The sequence below is a fragment of the Cebus imitator genome, unplaced genomic scaffold (assembly GCF_001604975.1).
Source record: "Cebus imitator isolate Cc_AM_T3 unplaced genomic scaffold, Cebus_imitator-1.0 Scaffold90, whole genome shotgun sequence".
Taxonomy (NCBI): Eukaryota; Metazoa; Chordata; class Mammalia; order Primates; family Cebidae; genus Cebus; species Cebus imitator.
In genome coordinates this window covers 1,308,762-1,333,294 of record NW_016107405.1, presented here as the reverse complement: position 1 = coordinate 1,333,294, position 24,533 = coordinate 1,308,762, and the positions used below count along the sequence as shown (strand labels likewise).

The window sequence follows — 24,533 nt, the reverse complement described above, 5'->3', positions numbered from 1 at the left end:
AAAAATGTTACACAGCAAGAGCAGGTCAAAGAAGTGAAGGAGATTATCATATTCATGGTATTCCAGAAATTAATCCCTACATCAGCTAATACTGGATGCCCCCCCATTGACATTTCTAAATATAATATATGTCACAAACTAATAAAAACCATTTATAAAGAAAGCATCTTGCCATTTACATACTCTTTAAACTTAAAACCAAACCATTATCTTTAATGTTGACATGCCTATGACATGCCTCGAAACAAGTCTGTAACAATACTAACTTTAAAGTAGTCTCTACTGACTTTAGCTAACTAAAATAAACACATAAGGAAAAATAAACATGTAGGGAAAAACAAATGTTCACAGTAGGATTTGAAAGAACATTTTGGAAGCTATGAAAATATAGCTCCTATTCCAAATATGATTTGTTACAAAGGTACAAAACTAAAAGTAGCTCAAAACAAAGGATGCAATGAGCAAAACCTTGTTAAAATAATCAAGGTTAGAGAAACAATGCTGATGTTATTGTGCAGTTATTCTCAGATTTCCGATTTTCTAGTCACCTTGGTTTGGTTTATTTGGAACCTCTTGGTCTCTCATAAGATCTTGTTGACACATTTATCTAATCAAATCATTATTATTAGTCAACATTTCTGAGCACCTGCTGGGTCCCTGTTAAGAGCCAGGAATACATATCTTTGCTAGAGAGGCTAGGAATGTGTAAGAAAAAGGAAAGACAACACAATAATACATGCTAATATAGGCAATGAACTGAATATACCTGCATTATCTAACAGACTAAACCAAGGGGACCTTCAGACCAGACAGGTGACTTCACACCCAGCCCTCATCATTAATATTTTTTAATGTGAGGATAGCAAATAAATTGTCAAATCAGTAAACATGAAAGAGTTCAGAAGATCAGATGACTAGAAAGGTTCAGTAAGGAGTTCAGAGTTATTAGACTTAAAGAGCACCTTTCAGAAAGATTACGACTTAAATATACAAATAACTAATTCTTATTTTATGATTTAAAAGCAATATTACATATTTTCATAAATAGGTGGGGACATTTGGAGTGGAGTTCTCACAAAAAAACATTGACTAGGAAGGAATCACCACAGTGAACTCTTGAATAGATTAAGCCACTTTAGGACCTGAATCCTGAGACATCTGCAACAGGGCTAAACCCATTTTTCCTGAACTTTGTTTTGCACTACAATTTCTTTTTTTTTAACATTTTTCAAAATGCCTTATTCAATGCGCTTTTTCCCCATTGATTAAAAAATTAATAAATGACATATGGTTCATTAGGAAGATGGTGACAGAGATTTCTTGCTTCAGAAACGCTAGAAGCCGCTAGCTTAAAAGCATCCCGAACAGAGGGCTCTACTTGATTTCTCTCTCCCAGCTGTGTCATTTCAGTCAAAGAAAATGACAGAATGACGTGTGCGCCTTAAAGACTCAACAGGGTAGAAAACACTTGCTATTATTTCTTTATCTTATTTTGAACTGAGCTTTTATACAAACACACAAAACCATCCATTTAAGAGTAAAACGTTGGGCAGTGAAGAGAAGCCCAGTGCGTTAGCCACTCATCTCCGCCAGAGCGTGACCATCACGCCCTCTGCCACTCACAGGGAAGCGCCTAGGGGCATCATGGGAGTCGGCGGCGGCAGGGATTGTGGGAAATGTAGTTTGGAGACTCCTCCTCGCCATTCCTGTAATGGCTGCTTCCTGGAAGGTAATGTACGAACTCGTTTCCAAAGGATACTTAGATTGCACCAGTGTATTTGCAAAACAGGGGAAGATTTGCACCTTGCCGAGCCAAAGTAGGGATTCTTTTTCAGCTCTTAATATCAAGTTCTGAAATGAACTTCTCTCTCCGTTCTGTTTCTTTTTACGTTTTCTTGTGTGGGTGAACTGACCAACTTCTGAGTTCCCTGTTGGACAGACTGTTTTCTCTCCTCAATACCTACCCCTCTACCGTCCATATAGCCTCCCGGCTCTGCACTGACTCTAGCTGCCTCTTTAAAATAATAATAGTAATAATAATTTTTTAATCTTTCTCTCCCGCCCACCCCCCACTCTAATCATAGGTAGTGTCACGTGGAACCTCTTAATCTCAGCATCCGGAGCTCCAGGAAGGGAAAATTTCAAGTCAGATAGAATTCTATATATACCATTTCTTTGGTAAGTCTTATTAATTCTCCACAACTTCTAGAGTTATATGTTGTGTGACTTTGGCCAGATTTGTCTGCATTTCCTGGATGGGAGAGACCCTAAGAAAATGTAATTTTTACCCTCTAGGATATTTTAAGTTTCCAAGTTAGTGTCTCGTGCTTTTTTTCTGTTTGTTCTTAAAAACTTGAACTCCTGTTCAGTTTTTGTTTGACTGATGCACAAGGTGTTGGCATTATCGTGGAAAATTGCTGGGTTTAGAGTGTTAGCATGAGATAGAGAGATGAGCCTCAAATTACTGTCTTTAACATCCCTCTGTTTTTCCACCTATAAAATGAGGAGATGGATCTGAAATGATTTATAAAGTATCCAAAAGATTGACTAGCCTGTTATTTGTCATATGTTCATATTGCCATTTGGGAAAAGGGAAGAATTTTTAATGGTTACTTTTTGTTCCCATGTTTAATTTCTAGGAACCTTCAGCCCTCAAGATTCCAACATCATGACCTCAGTTTCAACACAGTTGTCCTTAGTCCTCATGTCACTGCTTTTGGTGCTGCCTGTTGTCGAAGCAGTAGAAGCTGGTGATGCAATCGCCCTCTTGTTAGGTGTGGTTCTCAGCATTACAGGCATTTGCGCCTGCTTGGGGGTATATGCAAGAAAAAGAAATGGACAGATGTGACTTTGAAAGGCCTACTGAATCAAACTTCACCCTTTTCAGCTTTTGTGCTATAGAGGCTAAACCTGAGCTTTGGTGTCTGAAAGTTTCCAAGAATCAGTAAATAAGGGAGTTTTACATTTTTTGTTGTTTCCATGAAATGGGAACAAACGTACATATATAAATTGGGGAAAAAAAGTTTTCTTTGCAACAAGTAATGCACAGAAAAATGCAGCCTATAATTTGTATTTGCTAGTTAGAAAAGAGGTCAAAGAAGTAAGATGGCTGAAATTTACATAAGTAATATTTCATAGTTTTCAAATTCTCAAAGCATGCGAAATAGGAAGAAGGAAGTTCTTGGCCTGAATCTGAGGAAATCACCACTGTTCGGTTACAATCACTGCCTCCTGAATCATTGAGGAGTCTTTTCTCCATCTTTTTATTAGATTTTTGTTTTGTTGTCTTTCAAGTTAATACTGTCTTTAGATATAAGAGAGTCAACCAAAAAGGGAAACTCTATCTCTGGGGAAAAAACGTTTAGAAAAATGTATTCAGTCTATCTAATACTGAAATGCAGAAAAAAATTAATGTTAAAAAAAAAAAAAAAAACTATAGACATTGACATGGAAAAGAGATTTATTGTTAAGAAAAAAACTTTATATTAACTGAGTAACATCCTCTTGATGAGAAGTGCTATATTAAATATAAACCCATTATGTTGTAAGTTGTGTTGTGTCCATTTCTTATTTGGGGCTGTTTTTATCCATTGTGGATTTTTATATTCGCTAAGTTGAGAAGGGCAGGATACCTTGTATTACTGCAGTAGCTTGAAGAGACATAATCAGTGACAAATGAGAACTGGGCAACATTGAGGTCAGAGAAGCCCTTGATAGAAAATCTAGATATACAGAAGGAAAACGAAATGGCCTAAACTGATTTGCACACCAGCCAAATGAAATACCCACTCTGGCCTAGCTACCTAAAGTGTCTTCAAGCCAGCAACATCAACTAGGACTTGTTAGAAATGCAGAATTGCAGGCCTCACCCAGACCAGTTGGATCAGAAGCAGCATTCGTTTCCAAAGCCCAAGTTAATTTGTGTGCACATTACAGATTTAAAAAGACTTCCAACTTGCTTGAGCCCAAGAATCATTTCAGGCACTTGATAAAACTTTTAGATTCCCTGGTCTCCTGGTTGTATAGCTGTGGGATGGGGCCTGGAACTCCAGGTTTAACAAGGGTCCTCAGTGATTCATTTGATTCTCAAGTTGTAGCCAGCATAAAATAGTCTAAGAAAATCAAACTTTAGGGTCACACTAGAAATAAGTAGTCAAATTTTTTCCTAAAATGCATTTTCCAATTTCTAGCTCTCCAGATCATATTGGGAGCTTTAATTTTTATCCCAAAACAGGCACCAGCAACCTAAACTCCTGTTTTTGGTGCAATTCTAGTGTAAGCTGACCTGGCTTGCATGAAAGTTTTGGTTAAAGGGTACAAGGAGTGAGGAAGGATCATGTAATAAAGACATGGGGCTGTTTCATTTTTTTGCTAGAGGAAGCACTAACATTCTTTATTCAAATTAATTGGCAGTTAAATATTATGGAATTAATAGAGCTTGATTGTACATGCATTTTGTTTGTTTTAAAGAAGGAAAAAGGAATGATGCAAGTTGTAGAGCAGTTGTCATTTCTTATACACCAGCCCATTGGTGCTGACATAGAAAGGCTGCTGCTGCTTCCTTGCATGTCAACTTTTCCATTGGGATGGAAAAAATCAAACCTAAAGTACATTTTAAATCACAGTGCAGTAGTCAGTCACCTCCAGGTACTATTTTTAAAATGTTCAAAATAAGACTACAGACAAACATTCTTTAGTCAATGTGTATTTCTAAAAGTAACTAGGAGAGGCATTTCCCTATTTTCCCCTTAAAAGTAGAGAATTCTCTTGAGTGGCATGCAGGAATTTTGATGGATATGGTGGGGAACACCTTCTCTAAAAATAGCCTCATTTCTCATCTATTTAATTCGGATTATATGGCTTTGCCTGAAAAGAACAGAATCCTTATGGTGGCTCTTAACCTTTTTAGGCCACCAGTTCCTTTGAGAATCTGATGAAAGCTATCATCTTTTTCCCTAGGAAAATTCCCATGCATGCTGACATTTTTAGATTAGTCTCAGAGCTGAAGCCCATCCAGGATCTTTCCACTTCTAAAATTCCTTGATTTTCTATGAGGGATAACACCTGCTATGAAGCAGTTATGGCAAAAATGGGATTAACAAATGTTCTGGTGCCCAGCACAATTTGTAGATATCTAGTAAATGTACTGTACGTGTTAGCTCAACTGAGTTAAAAATAGTTGAAATCAAGTGAAGAATTTAAGGTCCTTGCCAATACTTATATTTCTATTTTCCGTAGTTTGAATGTAACTAGCCTATTTCCCTAATGCTAAAATTCAGTACATTTCCTGCATCATTTCTGTCTTAACTGCTTTCATAACTCTCCTTTGTCATTAGTTTTTAGAAGATTGATTGTGTTGTATCTTGGCATGGATATCTTTGGGTTTATCCTTGCTCAGTATTTGAGACTTACAGTTTTATGCTTTTCCCCAAATTTAGGAAATTTTCAGCCATTATTTCTTTTTAAAAATTTTAGCTCCACCCTCATTCTCCTTTTCTTCTAGGACTCCAGCAACCCAATGTTAGACCTTTTGTTGTAGTATGATGCATACCTAAGGCTCTATTTATTTTTTCAATATTTTTTCTCTTGTTTAGGTCGGGTAATTTCTAGTGTTCTATCCTTAAGTTCACTGTTTCTGCTGTTGTATTTTTAGTTCAAGACTTTCCATTTTGTTCTTTGTATCTTTTTGTTTCTTTGTGGAGACCCGTTTTTTCATTTGTCTCAGGCATGCTTCTGATTGCTCACTGAAGCACCTTTTGATGGCTGCTTAAATCCTTGATAATCCTAACATCCCTGTCACCTCGGTGTTTAGCATCTGTTGACTGTCTTCTCATTCAAGTTGAGATCTTCCTGGTTCTTAGTATGATGAATGATTGTCTATTGACATCTGGACATTGGAGTATTATATTTAAAAGGCTGTGGCTCTTATTTAAATCTTTTATTTTAGCAGGCCTCCTCTGACACCACTCTTTCATTGAAAGGGAGGGTGCCTCCTTCTTCCTGCCAGATGCAGGTGGAAGCCTCATTACTGCTCCCCACATTCTCTTCACTGACACTGGGGATAGGTTGCTTTGTTACCACCAGGTGGGGCCTGAGTCCAGGCCCTCCAGATGGTCTCCATGGGTCCCAGGGTAGAAGAGGGAGGTTCTTACTATCAACTGGTGAGGGTGAAAGTACCAGCTCCCCACCCAGCCTTCTGTGACACCACCTCAGTGGGGAGCCTGGAACATCTACAGCCTGGTGAAGCTGGAGGTCTTGCCACTCCACTCAGCTTTTGCTGATAGTGGAAGTGGGGCTACAGTTCTTTCTGTGGTATCTAAAAGTTTTCAGGTTTTCTGTTTCACTAAGTTGCACCTTTCCTATTCCTTAAATACTAGAGAGAATGTCTTGTTTGGTTTTTTTCCCTTTTTTTTTTTTTTTTNTTTTTTTTTTTTTTTTTTTTTTTTTTTTTTCAGTCTAAGCCCATTGACATTTCTGGGCTACCAATTTCTCCAGTACTCAATCTGAAACAGGAGGAAAAAAAAATCCAGCAAACTCACCACTTTGTTGTTCCTTTGGTCTTGAGGTACCCAGCTATTATGCCTTCTTTCTGCCTTTCAGAATCATGTTTGTTTTATACATAATGTCCAGAGTTTTTAGCTGTATTTAGTGGGAGGAATAGGAAAAATGATGTCTATTCCACCTTCCTGGAGGTATAAGTCCTCTTGCTGCATAAAGAGTGAATTTTCTGAGATACTCCAGAGATGGAGAGATAAAACACCAGGAAAATGATTACTTCAAGGTATTTTACTCACAGACTTCTGTCCCATGTTCTCCCACATCCACCTTCTTCTCATCCATCCAACATGTTTATTCCTATCTTGACCCAATAACCCTCAACTAGGGAGTGAAACTAACCAAGAAATACAGGGATGTAGATGAAGTTTGAGAAAATGGGCTGTATTCATATTTTGTCTCAGCATTGAGACTGCAAGTGGCAGCTTCTTGAAAAACTGATGTGATACCAGTTGTGCCAACTAACCAGATCCAGGAAGTCTCAGATACTACACCTCACATGCACCTGTTTCCTGCTAGGCTTTCTAGCTGTGCAAAAGCTTATCAAATTACATTTCCAACCTTGGATATAGGAATGGTAATGCAGCTATATAGCCTGCAGCACATAATGAATGAAGGAGAATTTTCTGCATATGACCCATCTTCCAACCAGGGGCTCTCATATCAGTCTCTTCAGTGGTACTATAATAGAGGCTAAGGGTCCAAGATATGGAATTTAACAGCCTTCCAACAATTAAAATGTGATATTGGGCAAGTCATTCAATTTCTTTTAAATTTCTATCTCCCTGTCTGTTAATTGGATGTAATAATAGTATTTCTCCACTCCACCTTTTAGGTAGATGAGAAATATCAAAGGTAGTGTGTGTGGAAGGGCTGGCTTGCTGTATGTTATTATTGGTAGTAGTATTTAGAGATACTTCCTAAACAGAAGAGGGAAAAAACTTTACAAGCATCAATTTTTGAATTTATAAAGAGCACATCTTAAAAGTTATATGAACAAATCCTATATCAAACTTTAATTTTAATTTTGACATTTTCCTAAGTCCTAACAGGCCCTTGAAGATGATACCCAGTCTTTGTTTTTTATTACAGTACCTCCCAACACACACAATTATAGCTTAGAAATTGATAAAGCTCAAAGACATCTGTGAAGAAAAGAAAATTCGTCTACCCTAAAATTTTCCTAAATCTTCTTGTTTGTACCTCATGCTCTTGAAGGGGGAAAAAAGGGAAGAAAATTGATTATCTTTTAAGGATTCTTACTGTGTTAACCATGGGTTCCTTCCTGAGTAGCATAACAAAAGCTTAGCAGCAACTGCCCAAATCATTTAAGGAGATGCAAGGCATTTGGTTTTGCCTATTCAGGAAAATAGCAGATTTGGTCCCTATTCCACCAAGAAAAATACTGACAAATCTCATCTCATTAGATGTCATTAAATTATAAACTACATATAATGTATGTTTGTGTCCTGTGGTGGAGAGTACAGAGGAAGCCCCATCTTGATTTACTAATCCCAGACATGATTTTCACTTGTGGTGAAAATAAGGCCAAATAAATAAATGTTTACAGAATAACATGTTTAATATTTTTTCAGTAACTTAATTTTTATAAATACTTTCTGTAACTGAATAATATACATCTAACATCTAAACACAAAATGCAGAAGACCAGAAAAATATATGCTTGCTGTTAAAAAAAAAAAAAAAAAAGATAACGTGGTTTAATTTCTCATTGATTTGTAAGTATCAGAGCTAAAATACTCTTCACACACATATTTCCACTGGATCCATTTTATATGGGTGATTAAAATTTTGAAAATATTAGTTGGTACTTCATAATCTGAAATGAAATTATGAAATTTTATATACAAGAGGGTTAATTATTTTTAAAGGGCTAATCATGTAGCACTTTGTTAAACATAGGGATTATAAATACTGTATTTCTCAATGTTAATCAAGATAATTATGCTCTGGATAAATATGCATAAATCACTTAACAAAAGAATTTAGAAACAGGCATGAGCACCAAGAACAGAAACTATATCATTTTCTATTTCAGATGATTTGTCACAACAACCCTTTCATTCTGCCACAAAAATTACCAGAGCATTTTGATACCAACATAAAACAATTTGATGGGCCCTGAGATGACATGTGCTAACTTTAACTTATTTAATCAACAGTTTTCAAGATATAACCAGTACTCTTTAGAAAGAAAAATATTTATCAACTGTCAGGCAAATGACCTTGAGCCAATAATTGAGCCTCCACAACTTTTTCATCAGTACAATTTTTTGTCAGTAATTTCTAAGAGGTTTCCTATTGATAAAATTTTGTGGCTTCATAAGAAGAGTTTTCCTAATTTCAAAAATAATAAGGTGTAATATGTTAAAAATATTGTAATTAGCCATTTTCAGTACACAGCAATGAGAAGCTGATTTCTTCTTCACACTCCTCAGTGACTGTAGTCTAGTCATTTAGTATATTTTTGGATTTCAATTCTGTACAGCAGGGAGGGGCAGCTTGTTTCTGTATTGTTTCTGTATTAGGGATTGTTTTAAGAAGGAAGAATAAAAACAAACTGTAGCCCTGCCACTCTCATTCACAGCAAATAGCCCACATGCTAATTGATGCTGGTCTGGCTGTATTCAGGAATAAACAACCTTTTGGTTTTACAGGCTTGGTCTTTTCTGGCACCACCAATGAGACTTAGGTCATAGATACCATCTTCCCAGTGACCCAGACAGACACTTGAGAGGATAGGTGGCACACATCACACTCTCCCTCTAATGTATCTGTTAAGTCCCATGGAATCCACCTCGAAAGTATCCCTGGGATCTACCCACTTCTGTCCATCTCGATGGCACCTACCCAAGTAAACCATCATGAGGATGTAGATGACATCCACAGCAGCCCCCAGCTGGCCTTCCAACCTCCTGTATTAGTCTGTTCTCACAACGCTATAAAGAACTACTATAAAAGAGACTGGGTAATTCATGAAGAAAATAGGTTTAATTGACTCACAGTTCTACAAGCTGTACAGGAAGCTTGGCTGAGAGGCCTCAGGAAACTTAGAATCATGGCAGAAGATGAACGGGAAGCATGCATATCTTACCATGGTGGAGCAGGAGACAGAAAAAGAGTGAAGGGGGAAGTGCTACACACTTTTAAATGACCAGATCTCATGAGAACTCACTATCATAAGAACAGCCAGAGGGAAAGTCGCCCGCATGATCCACTCACCTCCCACCAAGTCCCTCCTGGAACTGGGGATTACAGTTCAACATGAGGACACAGAGCCAGGCCATATCACCTCCCATCCTACCCCTCTGCAATCTTTTTTCGACACAACTGTGGTAAACTTCATAAAACAAATCTGATCCCATCTCAAAACTCTTTAAGGGATTTCCTGTTTTTATGAATTTTTAACCTTAATAAAGCACTGTTTGATCTGCCCATATCCCTCCCCTTATTTCTCCAGTCTCATCTATGTCTGTGATCCCTAACCTACCTTGCATTAAACTTTTTTCACTTCCTAAAAAACACCAGGTGAGTTCTCTCTCTTCCTCTCTTCTTCCTTTTACCTCCTATTTCTTCCTTCTCCTTCCTCCTCTCAGTGTCTTTTATTCTCCTTCCTCCTCTCAGTGTCTTTTATTCTCCTTACTTCTCCCCCTCTGTGTTTGCATGGTTCTTTCTCTGCCTAGAGTAGTTTTTCCAGTTCCTAGATTATTCCTACCTCCTTAGACTTGAACAGCGCTTTTTTAGGACAACTTTCCTGACTCTGTCTGAGTCACATATCCCACTGTATGCTCACATAGCATTCTTTACCTCTTTTAGAATTCCAATACCATGCTGTACTGGAATTCCTGCTACTTATCTTTCTCTCCAAACACCCTCACCCCTGTCTCAGGATACTAAGCTGTGTGAGTGCACACTGAGTCTCTAATTCACTGTATTTCTGCTTCCGGCATAATGCCTGGCATGTAGAATTTGCTCGCCCAATTCTTATAGAATTTGTAATATAAAGTTAATGTAGCCCAGGACCCACAGTGGATCATGATATCCTCCCAGTGAGCTTGGCTGTACCCACACTGTCCTCAGTACAGCTCTCCCAATCCTTCAGATGTTGCATGGGACAGGCCCAAGATTCTTTGTGATACATATCATTTTCTTGGACATTAAATTATATTTATAAAACATGATTTTAGTAAATATTAAGATATCTAGTTAGTTGAGTTAAATGATTATACTATTTAAAAAAGCTTGCATTATATGGACATATTTAATGCTCTGTATAGCATTTGGTTCAGAAATGATTCATCATTTTGAATGATGAACCACAGGATCATCTCCTTTGCCCCCTCTCATTCTCTTACTCATACAATACTCCAGCAACAACAGACAGCCTGTATTGGCAAAATCAAATGCCTTGCCATGCTTCCATGCTCATGGAATATATACAAATGTTGTTTTCTTCACAAAACCTTTCCAAAAAGGAGTTAATTATATCCATCCTCCAGAGTTCACAGTACATTATTTTTACCTGTTTTACTCTGTTTCATTCAACCCTTTTTTACCACTAGCCCTACTGTCTCCTCCCTTCCCATTCATCCCCATATCTATTGTCTATATCTTGAATGCATTAAAATCAAATTGTGTCTTTTTATCATTGCAAGTACTAACACACATAGCTAAAAGAGGTTTCAATAAATATTTGTTTATTTGTGCATCAAATTTAGTTCATAAAACATCCTAAAGAACAGATTGATAGAGTAGCATTGAATAAACAAGTCTATATGCTGACAGAGGCATAATATTAAAGCTAATATTATTGCTTTTTAATAACACTGCAGATTTGGAGCTTCCCTTTTATATACAAATGTGTTACTTCTGTCTTTCTGAAAGCTGTTGGCAATTCAGATTTACTCTAAGTGTCATCCACTGAAAAACATCCGTTATGAAGTAATCACAAGACAGTTTTCAACACATTGTAGTCTTAGAGAATGCTATCACAGGTGATCTCAAAGCCCACATTTCATTCAGGTGAAAGCTGTATCAGAAAAATTCAGACAAAAAAAAAAAAGGAAAGGAAAGAAAAGATACCTAGAGCCCAAAGCTCTTCTTCATTTTCAAAGATGACTCTCTCAAATAAAGAGCCTCAAATAGAATTCCACTTCTCACCTTCATCATGGCGAATGGACTACAGGATAGACAATCCATGATTCCACTCCCCCACTCTGCTGTTGTCTTGGGGCTTTCACCCAGGCCCTATCACTTTCTCAAATCAATTCAGTGTGCAGGTATGATTGAAGGTACAAGAAACATTAAAGGTCACTTTTTAGAAATCAGCTGGTTCATTCAAATGTTTAGTCCTCTTAAACAAATAGTTCTCTTAGAGAAAAGTGGACTTTATTGATGCTGCCATTATTTAAAGGATATTTGGAATTCATATTTGGACTATGACATGCCCTTTCAAACACTTCCAATAAAGAGAATTCTTCACGTTTAAGCACTTGACTTTTGGAATGAGCCAGAAGTGATTCAGAGCCAAGCCCTATATGTGAATGAGGTGAGTGAGAAATAGCAACCACTTGTGAGCTAATTATCCAATTGAAAGAGAATGCTGAGCTTCATTTATACCTAGCTACTAAGGACTGGGGAGGTTAAATTTCTTGGAGAGGTAAAATTACCTCATTTGATAAAATGATGACTTCAGAGTAATAAAAACAAATTTTTCCTGTAATTTATAAGCCAAATTAAATGGTTATTACACAATCTAATGTATTGCTTTTTGAACTAAAAATATCATAACATTAGATAATAATTAGTATATATGGTAATGATACATAGATGACATAAGATAACAGAATGACACATACCTTACCTGTCTTCAGCAAAATTGTTTTCCCTCTTGCAAGCCACCTTCCACATGCATAAATTTAATGAAACTGCATTGGAACATGCATACCATTTTGTCTTCTAATTTTGCTTGTCTATTTAACATGTGAGTGTTTCATGGATATTTTAACAATCAAGTAATATTCTACCCCTCATATTTACCATTACTTATTCCAAAACAATTCCTTTATTAATGCTGGACATGTCAGTGGTATTTAACATCTTATCATTGATAACACTATAATAAGCAAAATAGACAATTTTAACCAAGTACCAAAAAGATATTTATATCCTTTGAACCTGTGATTTCAGCCTGGAAATTGACTTTTATATATTAATTCTTACATTATATTTCATCAGATGCAAATATATACATAAAATTAAATCTAATGTGTTAATTGTCCTGATCTTCTAAAGAAGCGTGTTTTCCAACATGGAGGATAACTGAGGTGACCATATACTACTGTACCAGAAATGCTAGAGGTCTGGGCTTATAAAAGATGCTCTGATTTCTAGGTGTGGAAAGAAAAGTTTCTATCCAAGGAGAGAAAGTAACAAACCTCTTGTTAGAGAAAAAGTTCAGAGTTACTGTGCACTTTTATAATAAGCAGTTCATAAGAGGGATCAATAAAGACTCAGTATATTAAGTGAAAGAAGTATCATTATATGTTCTTGAATATTCATTTTCAAGATTATTTTATTGTTTCATAATTAAAATTAAAATGTTATTTGTCCAGTGATCTCTATATTTTTTGTTAGTGGTCAATACTAATGATAACTACCAAGAAATATTATTAAACATTATGACAATAATAAGCACCAAACAACACAATGAAGTGTTTCTTTACTCAGTAGTGTTGCCAAGTGGGAGAAGTTTAAGGCTATGAAAGTCTGTGATATAATGAAAAAAAGCACTAAACAAGAGTCAAAACCATAAGAATCCTAGTTCTGACTATGCTGCAAACAGTCTATAGGGCACCAGAAGAATCACTCACAAGTTATTTGGGGACTCATTTTCTTAAAGAAAAATATAAATTAGTAGACATGGTCTACCCAAAATGCCTTTGCTCCTGAGCACTTAAAACTAGAAATCCTCTTTGAAGGCTGATGAACATGGTGAAGGAAGGCTTGGGCAAACAGAATACCCAGAAGTGGGGCCAGCCTTGAAAAGTAACAGAAAATTTCTTGATAGATGTCATGACATAAGGAAAGCCATCAGGAAACACACCAAACCCAAATGCCTAAGTTCTATACACTCTCCAGTACTTTGGTCATATCTGCAATTTCGTGATTAATGGTGCCTCTTCTGGGTCTTGCAGGCCTAGAGATTTTCTGGCTCTTGATACTGAATGTTAATATGACTTTGGGGTTTACACATTAAACTAAAACCCAAAACCTCCAAATGGAACTCCAAAGTGGGATTAAACACCTGATACTCTGTTTAGGGAGAGGAATGAAGGATGAAATTACCAGAAGTGGGGAGAAGGGTCATGGATGGTCAATGCATCAAAAAAACATAGAAAATTATACCATATGAGCAAAAGTTGATCCTACCTAAAAGAAGGTTAAAGTTTTGTTTTCTAGTCCATTAAAGTAATAATGGCAGCCTAATAGCAATATTCTTAAAAATAAAAAGCTTGTCTTTCTTGCTTTGCATTATTCTTGAATGCCCAAGATAAAGCATTTAATACAATGCACATTCTATAAACATTTGTAGTCTGACTTAAGAACTCTGTCCACAGAAAAAGCCCAAATGATTTAGATGACAAAACAAAGATGTCATAGGAAAAAAATATAATCTATTTTGGCAGCCTGACAAAAATTAAGTAGAATCAAAACAAAATTCAGATGAGTAGCATTACCATAAAAATATAAAATGAGAGCAAGGAAAGAGCATTCGTGCTTTTGTACAATGACGGCCTATCTCCTGTTTGTTTATATGTTTTGCTTTTCTATAAAATGCTGGCAAAAAGTGGTTGCTATAGTGGGTGTTTTTATTTGTATTAATTTAAGGGGTACAAGTGCAGTTTTGTTAAATGGATATATTGCACAGGGGGGAGCCCTGGGCTTTTAGTGTTACCGTTACTCGAACAGTATAAATTGTACCCAGTAGATAATTTCTCATCCCTCAACTCCCTCTCATCCTCCTAACTTTTGGAGGGTCTCCAGTGGCTTTGACTGCACTCTGTATGTTCATTTGTAGCTCCCACTTATAAGTGAGAACATGAGGTAGTTAGCTTTCTGTTTCGGAGTCATTTCACTTAAGATAATGACCTCCAGTTCCAACCATGCTGTTGCAAAAGGTATTTCTTTCTTTTTTATGGCTGAGTAGAATTCCATTACATGTCTACACACACACACACATACATATACCTTGTGCCAACATGGAGGATAATATATATTTATACATATGTTATACACACACACCCCACATTTTCTTTATCCAATCATCCTTTGATGGACATTTAGGTTGATTCCATGACTTGCTATATTGTGGATAGTGCTGTCGTCAACATATGAGTGCAGGTGTCTTTTTTATATAATTTGTTTTCATTTGGGTAGATACCCAGTTGTGGGATTGCTGGATTGAATGGTAGTTTCATTTTTAGTTATTTGAGAAATCTCCATACTCTTTTCTTTGGAGGTTGTACAAGGAACTCAACAGCAGCAACAACAACAAAAAAAAACCTCATTAAAAAGTGGACAAAGGACGCAAGTAGACATTTTTTTAAAAGAACATACTAATGGCCACTAAGTGTATGAAAAAATTCCCACCATCACTAATCATCAGAGAAATGCAAATTAAAACCACAGTGAGATACCATCTTACACCAGTCAGGATGGCTATTACTAAAAAGTCAAAAAATAACAAACACTGGCAAGGGTGAGGAGCTTTTATATATTTATTTTTTTTGAGATGAGTCTCGCCCTGTCGCCCAGGCTGGAGTACAATGGCGCAATCTCAGCTCACTGCAACCTCCGCCTCCCATGTTCAAGCGATTCTCCTGCCTCAGCCTCCTGAGTAGCTGGGATTACAGGCGCCCTCCATCACGCCTGGCTAATTTTTTTTGTATCTTTAGTAGAGATGACTATTCACCATGTTGGCCAGGCTGGTCTCAAACTCCTGACCTCATGATCCACCTTCCTTGGCTCCTAAAGTGCTGGAATTACAGGCGTGAGCCACCGCTTTTTACACTATTGGTGATAATGTAAATTAGTATAAACTCTACAGTTTCTTTTCGTTTGGTTTTAAGTACATGGCAGTACTCCCACTCCAAAGAAAAGACCCCCCTCTCTATTTGGGCTTCAGTAGACTCAAATGACAAGACTCAAAAATTAAAGGAAGGAAGCAGTGAGGGAGGAAGGGAGAAAATTATTCTATTGAAGGAATCTAGTCATTTTAAAGATCTTTTACTACAATAAAGAATTATGTAGATAAAATGAATTTTCACTTATGCTTTTGTGGTTAAAGCAAGCAAAACATATGCACATTTTTCCAGATGAAATTCCTGCTGCTTTAATTGAAGTTTTCCAGCTGCTACATAATCCTTCTTCATTTATCTGGCATAACTTCTCTGAGACTAAAACCTCCCCACCCCCACTATTTATTGTCTGAACTCCCATCCCTGGTAAATCAATTCATTTGAATAAATATTTGTTGAGCAAGATATGGTGCCATTGAAATTAACTCACCAAAAAAGGGGCTCTGGGAAAAGAAAATAGAGAGCTGGACTGCGGAAGAAAAAAGGGCAAGGGTAAAGACAACTTCATATTCCTGTTCACTTGAAAAGACACAATGGCTGCCTGCATTTTCCTGCTCTCTCCATCTCTACACTTGGTTCAACGCTCCTGTTGTTCCACACTTCCCAGCTGCCTCCTCCATCTTTGAACCATGTTTGTGTCCTCCAAAATTCATATGTTGAAATTCTAACTCTTAATGTGATTTTATTAGCAGGTGAGGACTTTGGGAGGTGATTAGGGAGTGCCTAACCCTCATGAATGGAATTAGTGCCCTTATAAAAAAAAGAAAAGAATCTCTCTCTCTCTCTCTCTCTCTCTCTCTCTCTCTCTCTCTCTCTCCACCCCACCACCCTATCTGAGGACCCAATGAGAAGACCACCTCCACAAACCAGGAAGAGGGTCCTCGCCACACACTGAATCTGCTAGCATCTTGATCTTAGACTTCCCAGGCTACAAATAAAATTCTTTTCTTTAGCCACCCCATCTACGACATTCTGTTACAGTAGCCCTTCTAGCTCCCTCTGACTCTACTACTCAAAAACACACACAACACACACACACACTCACACACACACTTTTCTGATTTAGCAATAATGGTGTTGAACAATTACTGAGCATTTAATGTGCAAGTATTGTGCTGAATGTTTTACAAATATAATTGTTTCATTCAATCCTCACCAAAAAACAGTAAGTTAGGTACTACTGTAACTGAAATGCAGGTTCAGTCCCTCAGCACTTGCAGAGTCCAATTAACAAGAGCAAGTTATGCTATTTAAAAAAAAAAAAAGTGATTTTTTTATTCCAAAGCTAGTTTAGGGGAAGAGTACAGGCTTCCTGCCTTATTGTGCTGCTTTGCTTTGGGGGCAGAAAGTGGGTGCTTTTAAAAGGAGATGTGGCATGAATGGCATGCAGGGGAAGCAAGTAGTTGGGGGTCCACCTAACTGTCTTTGGTGATTTATCTTCCAGGTGGTAAGTTGACATCTTCCTGGGCAGAACTAGGTTGGAAAAGTGTTTAAAACTCTCCAGGTGGGAGAGAGTTTTGTAGTGGGCATACTTTAGGCTGTAAATTAACTGTTATCTCTCGAGGTAGCCTTGTAGTAGGTGAGAGTTTTACTCTGGACCTTCTAAGCATATAGATGCAATTGCCCTGCAAGGAGTTTCTGGTGAAGAGGAGGTAAAAGGTTATAACCGCGTTTCTAAAGAACTAAGTAGGAAGTGGGGAGCAGGGGGAAATGGGGAAAGGAGAAAAGGAAAGAAAATAATTTTTAAAACTCATTTTGTTTTCTCTTAGAAAAATAGGGCTACTCAGTTACACTATTTTAGCTCAATATTATCCATGGGAAACTCAGCTGCCAAGATCATACAGCTAGCAAGTAAGTGGCAGAGATAAAGTTTGAAACAAGACTGTCTCCAGAGCTTGTGGATTTTTCTCCTTCCCATATGCATAAGCCTGGAAAGAGGGAAAGAAACCTTTGCCTGATCCTACCATCCAATTAAGCCATTTTCCAATTTTCTTTCCTTCAACCAGTCTACACCAACTCTTTATACATTTACTACTTGTTCCTTCTTCTCCTTCCTTTTAATTCATTCATCTTGTTATTCATTTATTTAGCTGTGTTAATACATCAGCTACTGGGGATACAAAGATAGAAAAACCATAGTACATATTTTCAAGATACTTATAACATAGAGGGAAGAGAAAGACCTTTACAAATCCTACAAGGTATGATACCTTGTGTGCCAAAAAGATTATACTGTATATATAAACACACTTATGGAAGTACTGAGAAGCAAATGGTTAACTGAATAAAGATGAAGCACTGCCTGACTTTCTCTGTCACAAGGAGCACAAGTGATAGGACCATTGAAATGGTCTTTTCCCAATTCATTTCTTTTGTGACCTCCTCATGGACTTGACTCTGTTGAGTAACTTCTTAGAACTATCTGCAACTTTTTTTTGAAGTATTGTATTATCTTACCCATTTGTTTATATAATGTGTATTTAGTTAGCACCTATTCAATGCCAGAGATTATTCTAGGCATTGAGAGTGCATAACCCCCTTCCTTCCTTCTCTCCTTTCCTTCCTTCCCTTCCTTCCTTCTTTCCTGTCCTTCCTTCCTTTCCTTCCTTTCTTTCCTCCCTTCCTTTCCTTTCCTCCTTCCTTTCCTTTCCTCCCTTCCTTTCCTGACCTACCTTCCCTCCCTTTCTTCCTTCCTTCTTTCCTTCCTTCCCTCCTCCCTTTCTTTCCTTTTCTTTCTTTTCTTTCCCTTCCTTTTCTTTCTTTCTTTCCTTCTATCCTTCCTTCCTCTTTTTTTTTTTTTATAAGCTCTTGCTCTATAACCCAGGTTGGAGTGCAGTGGTGTAATCTTGGTTCACTGCAACCTGCACCTCCTTAAGATATCCTCCCACCTCAGCCTCCTGAGTAGCTGGGACCACAGGCATGTACCATCATACCCAGCTAAAAACATTTTATACACAAACACACACACACACACACACACACACACACACACACACACACTAGTTGGTGATAGAAATACTAAGAAAAATAAAGCACAATAAGAAAAATAGAAAGGAATGGATAGGGAGGGATGCTGTTTCACAGAGGGTAGTCAGGGAGGGTTTCTCGGAGAAGGTGATATATGAGAGATCTGAAGGAAGTGAAGGACAGAGCCACGTGGCTGGCTGAAGGAAGTTTCCACACAAAGAGAGAACAGCAGGTCCTGAGATGAAAGCATACCTAGTGTGTTCAAAGAACAGCAGAGTGAGGAAGATACCAAGTGTAAATGAGGTCAGAGTGTTACCAGATCATGTAGGTCATGGCAGGGACTGAGAGTTTCTGGCAGACAAGAAAAATGCTCTAATTTAATGTTTAGGCAAACCACTTTTTCTGCTTGGAGAATAAACTCCACATTGGCAAGGGTACCAGAGAGAAACCAACTTGGAGGCTTTTGCAACGGCTTTGGGAAATAAGATGGTCATTTTGTCAAGGGAGTCAACAGGGAGGGGATGAGGATTGTCTTCCTCCTACCTCTCTGCTGCTCCTGTGCCATCTTCTTAACTGGTTTATCTTGCTCTTCTGATGTATTAACATTCATTCATTTTTTGGGTCTTGGACCTTTGCTTTCTCTTCTCCCCATACTGTCTTTCTTAGAGAATTTTTCTGGTCTCCAAACTACCTCTCTCAGAGTAAGGCCCCAGGGCTTCTCCTATGAGCAGACAATTTCCATTTGGCTGGCCCTGACTCCCCATGTTAGAATTTTAAGACAAATGAGTGGTAATAAATGATGCCATGTGAATGCATGGCTGTCCCTTCATATTCATTTGCTAAAATTAAACTCATCTTCCTGTCAAACTGAATCCCTTGTCTGATTGTGTGTCTGTGTGTGTGTGTGTGTGTGTGTGTGTGTGTGTGTGTGTGTCCATCAATCACCTAGCAAGGCAAGCTTGAACTTGTTCTACCCCCATCCCCAGCAATAATTTTGACCTAATTTGGTTCTTTCTCATTGTGTTTTTTTCCATTGACTCTTCTATCACATGGTACTCATACTTGGACAATTTTCATAAGTTCAAATACTTTAGAATTGTAAAAGTCTCTGGCTATCATCAGCCTGGCAAAGAGAAAAAACTGAGGGGAGGGGAGTGGATTAAATCTAAATCAGTGGTTTTCATCTGTGTTAATCAGATACCCAGGTTCCACAAAGCTGCCTTGGTAGCTTCCAAAATTAAGGAGTAAGATTTGGCTCTGAAAACTTGAAAAGTTTGAATGAATTTAGGGTAAACTACAGAAACCATCCTGGGTTTCCAGCAGTCAATGGTAAAGACAGTGTAATAAACGTATGAAAGTCCAGAATATTTGTAATGAAGTTGGGGAACATTTCTAAGACAACACACTTTCTGAAGCCCATAAGATCTCAACCAGCTTGCCAAATTGAATCACATTCTGATAAAATGCTTTCCACGGCCCATCTGTATTTAAACAGGGAATATATGTGAAGTGGGAGTTTTCAGGTTACTATGTTCCATGGACATTTGAACTTTTTTGGCTTTTTCTCTGTTTCATGCAACGTTGCAAAAGTAAATAAATAAATAGCATTTAACATGTCCAAACAGCCGATCTAGCCTTCATGGTTTGAGAGATGGAATGCAGTTCAACGGGTTCTTCTCGTTAGTTAGGTTTATATGTGACCAGCTGCTGACAGAAACCATGCAGGCAGAGTGTGTCAAGGCGTTACCTCACTCACATAGTAAGGCAGCTGAGACTTCACCAGGGCTCAAGTCTTGGAAAGTGATTTTTCTCTTCAACTCTGGTCACCAACCTGACTTTTCTGCACCTGATTAACTCTGGGACTATAGGAATTCACCTTTCTAGGCCTTATTATCCTTATCTATACACAGAGATTTATGCCTGATGACTCAAAGCTGGCTGGAACATTGGAAATGTATCTAATCTGAATTAAGATGTCATGCAAGTGTTGTATAATACACACTGACTTTTGAAGGCTTAGTGAGAAAAGAATATATAACATATCTTTTTAATAATTTTGCATTAATTATATCTTGGCATATTTGGATATAGTGCTTAAAATAAAATATATTATTAAAATTAGTTTTAATTGTTTCATTTTACTTTTTTACTTTGGCTGCTAGAAAATTTAAAATCACATTCATGGCTCACATTAAATATCTGTGGACAGTGCTGATCTACGCCCTAGAGGCACTGTGGCATACTGAAAGTACATAATATTTAGTGTCAGAAAAATCTAAATCAAGTTTCTGGTTTTATTATTTCTTTAGGTAGGTCACTTAGCACAAACGCCAACTTTTCCATTGACCTTAGCAAGTTATTACATCTCTGTGTGCCTCACATAAAATGAATTTTCTCATCAGTAAAATGGAATCATAAAACCTACCTTATAAGGTTTTGTGAAAATGAAATAATAAATGTGAAGAACAAAACCTGCCATATTAACAGTATCATATAATTATTAATTATTTATATCTTTCAACCTGGTTTTTATTATATTGAAAGGAGAATGATACTTTAAAGGATGAGGTTATAATCCAATGAAATAATGTTTTTAAAATTAATTTATAAATCATGACAACTACGCGCATATGAGTAATCGTTCAGTTCCAAAAGTCAGCAAATCTAGGCAATGCTTGACGGTAATTACAAAGTTCAAGTTCTGCCAAAGTAAATATAAGTTCAGCTTTTACACCTTTTCACCGTAGTTTATCAGTAGGTTTGTCTACTATGCATTTTTTTATACTATTACAGACTGTTCAAAGTGAAGTTTAGGTAAACAGTCAAAAAAGCTCAGGATTGATGTTAACCTCACCCAACACTTGTGTATATGCATACATGCTGGGCATTTAACTTGCTCTCTCAATAATTTTGAGAGAGCACGTTAACTAACTATAGTTAGTTATTAGTTATATGTTAACTAACTATAGTTAGGTACTGCATAGTTATTAGGTTAACTTGAGGCTTTCTATAATATACTGTCCTTTAGAAGTATGTGGACATACTGTGAGAAAAAAGATTTCAATCATCATATATGGTACAGCTCCTCAGGGGAAGGAAGAGATTGTTTTTTAATTTATTTTCAAAGCTGCCCACATGCTTGAAGATTTATTAGGAGAAACAGATGCAAAAAAAAAAATTTAATGAGACAGGATGTCACTCTACAGCCTAGGCTGGAATACAGTGGCACAATCATAGCTCACTGTAACCTTGAACCTCCTGGGTTCAACCAATCCTCTCACCTCAGCCTGTGGAGTAGCTAGGACTAAAACTGCATGACACTACAACTGGCTATTTTTTTTTTTAAGTTATTAGGGACGGGGTCTCACTGTTTCCCAGGCTGGTCTTGAACTCCTGATTTCAAGCTATGCTCCTGCCTTATGCTGGGATTACAGGAATGAGTTACTACCCCTGGCCCTATGATGATTCTTTTTAATGGAAATATTCATTCATTTATTCCACTAATAATTGCTGAATGCCTACCTTGTGACAGGCACTACTATTGGCACAGGGACACAAAACCAGTCAACCCAGGTTGAGATCTTGTCTTCTTGGAGCTAGGCAGTATCAAAATTATAGAGAGAGCAAGTTAAATATCAAACATATGTGTATATACATACACAACTTCAAGGGTGACGTTGGCATGCATCAATCCAACTTCCTTGACTTTTTACTAAACACTATTTTGGACATAGTTTGTGAGTAGGATCAAAAACTCAGTCCATCTTTTCACCAAATGTCAAGTTATGTATGTTCTTCTGTAGTAGTAAGACTCATCATGGAACTCCAGCAAGAATCTCACCTATTTGATGCCAGATGGCACAAAAAAACAAATCATTTATAGAGTGGAGAACAAGTAGGCTATATACAAAAGTACTGTTGCTGCACGATTCCTAACTTTTCAAACAAGTGCCAAGGATTTATGTGCTTAACTCCCATTAGAATTTACAGAAATCAACAGTGCATGAATGGAATAAACAATCCTTAACTAAAAAATGAAGTCTTGAAGATCCCCAAGATAAAAGTGCGCATTTTATATATATTTTTGATAAGGATTTTTTAATTGACAAATAATAATTGTCTATATTTATGGGGTATAATGGGATGTTTTGATCTATGTACACATTATAGAAAGAGTCTATAAAGCTAATTAACATATTCGTCACCTCACCAATTTATCTTTTGTTGTGCTGAGAATATAAAAAATCTATTTTATCAATTTTGAAATATGCAATAGATTATTATTAACTGCAGGGCAATAGGTCAGTAAAACGTATTCCTCAAGTCTAACTGAAACTTTGTACCCTTTGATTAACATCTTCCTTTTCTCCATCCTTCTCCCTGTTGTCCACAGCCTCTGGTAACCACTGTTTTCTCCGTTTCTGTAAGACTAACTTTTTTAGACTCCACAAATAGAGAAATCACAGTATTTGCTTTTCTGTGCCTAGTTTATTTCACTTAGTATAATATCCTCCAATTCCATCTATGTTGCCACAAAGGACAGAATTTCCTTATTTTTTGAGATTGTGTGTTACTATATGGTATACCACATTTTCTTCGTCTATTTATCCACATTGATGGACAGGCTACTTCCATCAACAGAAGCAACAGCTTTGTCTATTCATCTACAATGATGGATAGGTTGGCTATTGTGAATAATGTTGAAATGAAATGGGAGTACAGATATTTCTTTGCCATACTGATTTCAATTCCTTTGGATATATACCCAGAAGTGGGATTGCTGAATGATATGGAAAATCTATCTTTAGTTTTTTAAGGAAGCTCCATACTATTTTCCAAAATGACTGTACCACTTTACATTCCTACTAACAGTATACAGGGCTTCCCTTTGCTCTACATTTTTGCCGATATCAGTTATCATTCATCTTTTTGATAATAGTCATTCTAACAGCCTTTTTAAAATTAAATTTTACAACTGTTTAGGCTGTAAGTGGAGAGCAGATTGCACAATGTTCTGACCTTGCTTATTGGAGGCTGAGTGTTGAAGAGCTGCCTGGTGTAGTGGAAAACACTCTCTGGCCTGAGTCTGCAGACAAACTGAGTCTTAGTCCCTGACTCAAGCATAAATATTTTAGATGTAGAAGAGCCAGTACATGTGAAAGTGTTTTATGTAATGTTATGCAACATATACAGCTGTACCTCTATACAGAACATTTCTGAACTGGTGAATGCCTGAGAGGAAATTTTTAATTTTATGTGATAGAGTTGTTTTTAATTAACTGATTGGATCTACTGTGAAAGAAATGCAAAAGACCCAGGGCTCCCTTAGAAGAAATCTGCTAGAAAGGAGCGGGAGCTTATGAAGACCAGCAGCTATTGAAGGATTTAATACAAGTAAAAATGAAATGATAGCAGTACTGGAGCTGCACACCACACCCCCATCGTGACTAGCAGAGGCACCAGACTAATGAAAATTGCCAGAAATTTCCACATTCAGAATTCTCACAAGAGGACAGGCCATTTACCTGGATACCTTCCAATTTTTTACCTGGACAATTGTCTTCCAGTTAACCTGGACAACTGTTTGCCCAAATAACTAGCAACTAATTCTGAAAATGTTAGAATCATAGCTTTATTCTACAATTATAATTAGGATTAAGTGATATGAAATGCACAGTCAAAAAATACTGGAACCCTGGGCATGGTAGCATTCCTACCTCTACCTCCTAAGCTTGTTCACATGCCCACCACTATGCAGTACGGTGACATTCAGACAGATGATGGGTAAAGCTAGAAGTACAGATTATAGAGTTTGTAGACGTAAGGCATTTGGTATTTTGAATCTCTATA

At 37.2% G+C, this 24,533-nt stretch overlaps 1 protein-coding gene across 1 annotated transcript; it reads left to right on the top strand.

The window, feature by feature from the left end:
• Nucleotides 1–1,645: 1,645 nt before the first annotated feature.
• Nucleotides 1,646–3,548, top strand: SMIM30 (small integral membrane protein 30). Its single transcript, XM_037740800.1, has 3 exons — nucleotides 1,646–1,729; nucleotides 2,085–2,178; nucleotides 2,640–3,548. Exon 3 carries the CDS (start codon nucleotides 2,669–2,671, stop codon nucleotides 2,846–2,848), a length of 180 nt encoding a protein of 59 aa, XP_037596728.1. The 5' UTR covers nucleotides 1,646–1,729; nucleotides 2,085–2,178; nucleotides 2,640–2,668; the 3' UTR covers nucleotides 2,849–3,548.
• The last annotated feature ends 20,985 nt before the right edge of the window (nucleotides 3,549–24,533 follow it).

Excerpts from the sequence above, each read along its gene's own strand:
- SMIM30 (XM_037740800.1), top strand. The coding sequence starts at position 2,669 with ATGACCTCAGTTTCAACACAGTTGTCCTTAGTCCTCATGTCACTGCTT.